Source organism: Pseudovirgaria hyperparasitica (assembly GCF_010093815.1).
Source record: "Pseudovirgaria hyperparasitica strain CBS 121739 unplaced genomic scaffold EJ05scaffold_38, whole genome shotgun sequence".
Lineage (NCBI taxonomy): Eukaryota > Fungi > Ascomycota > Dothideomycetes > Acrospermales > Acrospermaceae > Pseudovirgaria > Pseudovirgaria hyperparasitica.
In genome coordinates, this window is record NW_022985586.1 from 24115 (window position 1) to 27904 (window position 3790).

General features: G+C 48.3%; 2 protein-coding genes across 2 annotated transcripts; one reads left to right on the forward strand and one right to left on the reverse strand.

Moving 5' to 3' along the window:
• Window positions 1-500: 500 nt before the first annotated feature.
• On the forward strand, window positions 501-1497 carry EJ05DRAFT_270152 (uncharacterized protein). Its single transcript, XM_033740345.1, has 3 exons — window positions 501-629; window positions 678-724; window positions 799-1497. The coding sequence occupies exon 3, from the start codon at window positions 818-820 to the stop codon at window positions 1316-1318; it is 501 nt and encodes a 166-aa protein (XP_033595099.1). The 5' UTR covers window positions 501-629; window positions 678-724; window positions 799-817; the 3' UTR covers window positions 1319-1497.
• EJ05DRAFT_481113 (uncharacterized protein) lies at window positions 1487-2235 on the reverse strand (the record flags this gene model as incomplete). The annotated part of the gene is made up of 2 exons (XM_033744998.1): window positions 1955-2235; window positions 1487-1865 (listed from the first exon to the last, which is right to left on the reverse strand). A coding segment is annotated over exon 2 (166 nt), but the record flags the coding sequence as incomplete, so codon positions are not given.
• Window positions 2236-3790: the final 1555 nt, after the last annotated feature.

Sequence of the window (3790 nt, forward strand, 5' to 3'; positions counted from 1 at the left end):
GTTTTAGAGTCAGTGCTGGGCACCGCGTCAGCCAAAACATGTCTTACCTTGATGATTGCGATGCCCTCGCGAAGCACTCTCTTATTTGTAGCAGCGTATAGCGATACTAGAAGACAAGCCAAGGCGGCAGCACCCAGGCCAACAGGCATGAGGCGCTTCCAGGGATACACGCGGGTCTTCATGGCTAATGCGAGTTGAAAGCTGGGAACTTAAGTCCTGGGAACAGAGCAGGTGTGTCAAGATCAATACATGGCCCAGTATCGATTGGGCCGAGAGTTTGATTATATATTGAGGCCACAGCCCAAAATTGGGTTTGTATCTTAAACGCCCTGGAAAAGACATATATCGAGCATGGGGACCTAGAGCAGCATGCATCTTCGAATCGGGATGCGTACGTAAGTCCTTCCTGTGACTAAAGAGAGGGGGTCAGGATTCCGGCCTTTCACTACGAAAGCGAGGCTGCCAAGAACTTACTGAGCTTCCTGCGCGCCCTGTAGCTCTCATCACTGCAAGTGTTAAGCAACTCTATTCGACGGATCGAAGCAGCAGCCTTGTCCGTCCCAGTTCGACCTGTCTCCGGGACTCGCGCCACTCGCGCCTTCTAGGTCCGCTGGCCATGCCTGTATAGTGTATGTCTCCTGAGAGCGATCAGGCATGTCGTTCACGATCCGCTCTAGGCTGTTGCACCATCCTTGCAGGAGATACACCATAGATATATCGCTCAGTAAGATTATGACCTAACCACGGCTCACGGCGAAAGCGCTCATTGAGGAGGCTCATACTAGTCCTGTCATGTAGATCTTATCCCTCGACCAATATGGCCCAGAGCTCCCACCAAGATAGTATCGCTAGACACGAAGTCGATATACTTCAAGAGAGGACTGCAAAGTTCCTAGGAAAGGCAAGAGTCTTGCTTGATTCTCTACAGTTTCCGAAACAAGTGTTGGTCGATCTACAACGACACAATGTCGACCGGCTGAAGCGGGTGTTTGAGCTAGAAGGCTGCCGACGTCTAGAACCTGATCGTCATATTCCAGCACTTATCGACGCAAAGGACCTCCAAAGTGCACTTGAATACACCGCAACCGACCATGTCACATCAGAAACTCTGCTCGATAATCCAGACGCACTACCTCCCCTCTTGAAGCTGCCATCGCATCTCTCCATACAATGCTTGCGAGGAAAGCATCGTGTTACCGCAGCCAAAGAGACGTCAGTGCTAGAAGCGACTGATAGGTGGTGGATCGTTGACCTGTACTCTGCTGGTAGGTTCATGTCGCTGCCAGCCGTTTCTGCACCTGAACTCGAGCCTTCCTAGACAGTACAGGAGGTGTGCTAAACAAAGACGCGAGCAAGACTCATTTGCGTGGGTGTGTCTGTACTAGTGCAGGATCATATTGCACTACGCCATATATAGCTTAGATAATCCTTTTCGACCCACATGTTAGTCGGAGGGAGCATGACCGCGCCTTAGAAGCAGAACATGTATGAATACTACAGCGGCAAGTTAGGTTCCGACAACGCCAATATCAGAACCGTCTAGACCAGGACATCATCGAGCGGGAGGACTTGATTTTGATCCCGTATATGACCAAATCAGATCAGTAGCCTGTCCGTGCCGGGTTGTCGCACTCCAGCGATATGCTGCGTGCGCCCTGTGAGAAAGTCTAGGGTCAAGACTAATGTACCGGCGTTACAGATAGAACCATTCTGAAAATCTGAATAGGAGGTCAACATGGCGTGTGTGACCCAGGCTAGCTGAACCATTCTGGGGTCTCTAATGATGCCAGGAGAACTTGATGATCCGTGGGATGCTCGATGCGGGTGTCGTAAGCTCGTGGTGTGATGCTGACATTCCTCATATATTCGTGAGAAATCTCATACTGTTCTTTAAGCAGGATGTGGGAGAGCAAATCGTGGCGCAGAGAAGCGTTTTACATTTCGTAGCGTAAAAATCGAGACACAAACTCCCGAGTAACTTTTCGCAGGGCAGCCTCTCCGCATCGCTGAGATGCTTATGACTTGACTCTGTTAATCATACGCATCCCTCTAGTGTGTCCGAGAAACTACACATTTTCTGGCACGGTCACATATACTTCTACTCAGGCCAACCATGACAGGAATGATGGCCTAGGTTGGATCGAACGAAACTCCTGTAGCAGTATATCCTCGTTCTCGCCTGGAACTGAAGACGGGATGCCGACAATGTCTCACTTCCACCCGAATATGAACGCCAGTCGATCAATAGACCGCGGATCCACAACACCCTGACAGCTCGATCAATGAGCAAGAGTCACCATCTTCGGCACTGGGAATGATGCTGGTGAGTATTATGAACAAGCGAGAAAAGCTGCATCTCTCCAAGATGAGAGATTCTCAAGCATGAATTTCATAATTTAATAGGCATATCTCATTTCGTTAGCCGAACACGCAGTCCGAAATTTCACGTGTCTGAGTGTTAAGCAAAGCAAACGTTCCAGCTCCCCTGCAGACTCATGCTCTTATAAAGCGACGGCATGCATCCCATTTCCAAGCCCATGTTCTCCACCTCGCCAACCATGTCCAGATTCTCAGTCTCGCTGTTAGCCAGCAAGTTGACCAGCGCTTCGTCCCGAGGAGCGCGGAATGACACAGGGATACGACACAGTCCAGTTGCATATTTGTTTGGCTCGCTCATGGAGTCTCACCCATTCTACATATACCAGACATTGCAAGAGGCTACAGCGCAATTGTCGAAGACCCCTTCGAACAGGAATTGGACTTGAGCGGGTACGGGACATGTCAAATCGCTGGAGAGACCAAATGACTACGGGAGTGGTTATATTACTTAGACTTGAAAATAGCGGTGCGCCCTCAATGGCGTGGAATCGGGTCTCGACCCTGCCTTACTTCAATAGGGATATATATATAAGAGTCGTCTAGGCGTACGAAAATCTTCTATATAAACTTAAATTTACCGTATTTTTACGCTACTTCTTCACTCCAGACAGACTATCTACTAAACTTCAGTTCAACTGAGTCAACTTCAATTCTACTACTAGAACTGACAGCCCGGTTCAAATATACCGCGAGGTAAACTAAAGTGCTTCAGGAACTGAACTGTTTGTTTTATAGGATATTGACATGAGAAATCGAGGCTCTTACCCAACCGCAAGACGTCCCCAATGATGCTAAAATCGTCTTGAGCGCCCTTCCACATTACGGCTATCTTTAGTACCAGGAAGAAAAATGGGCCGGACCACAACCAGTGCAGTGTATTTATGTCTGCTATGATTATGAGACAGCAACAGACATCGAGCACATCATCTCCGAGATAGACTCCTGTCGAGAACAGCTGCATACGACGACCCTAGAGAGACTGGTAGAGGAAAACATGAACTTGGCGCAGCAGATCCGCATGTATCGTATGTATTGCGACTCGATCCAGCGAGCATCAGATATTGCAGTATTCCCCGGCGTGAACAAATTAGATTTAGCTGGATATGAATAAAAATCCATGTTACTGCCTGCCTTTAGTAAGTGTCAAATTGGAGAAGCAGCTTAACCAGACAGAGGACTAACCAAGGCGAGAAAGGAATACATGCGGTGTCAGGGCGTTGTTAGCAGGCATGATCATGGGAAGTGAGCATACTTTCCATGCCAATCGACTCAACTTTTTATTAGACTGCCAAATGGGAATAGTATACAACAGCTGGCGTGTAAATTATTTGTAAAGCGTGATGCTTTCATGCTGAGTCCAAGCGGTGAATCCCTAAAACGGATCGAATAGGATAGTCAAGAAATCCTTTCC

Bases quoted from the DNA above. Each gene is read 5' to 3' on its own strand.
- EJ05DRAFT_270152 (XM_033740345.1), top strand. From the start codon at position 818: ATGGCCCAGAGCTCCCACCAAGATAGTATCGCTAGACACGAAGTCGAT.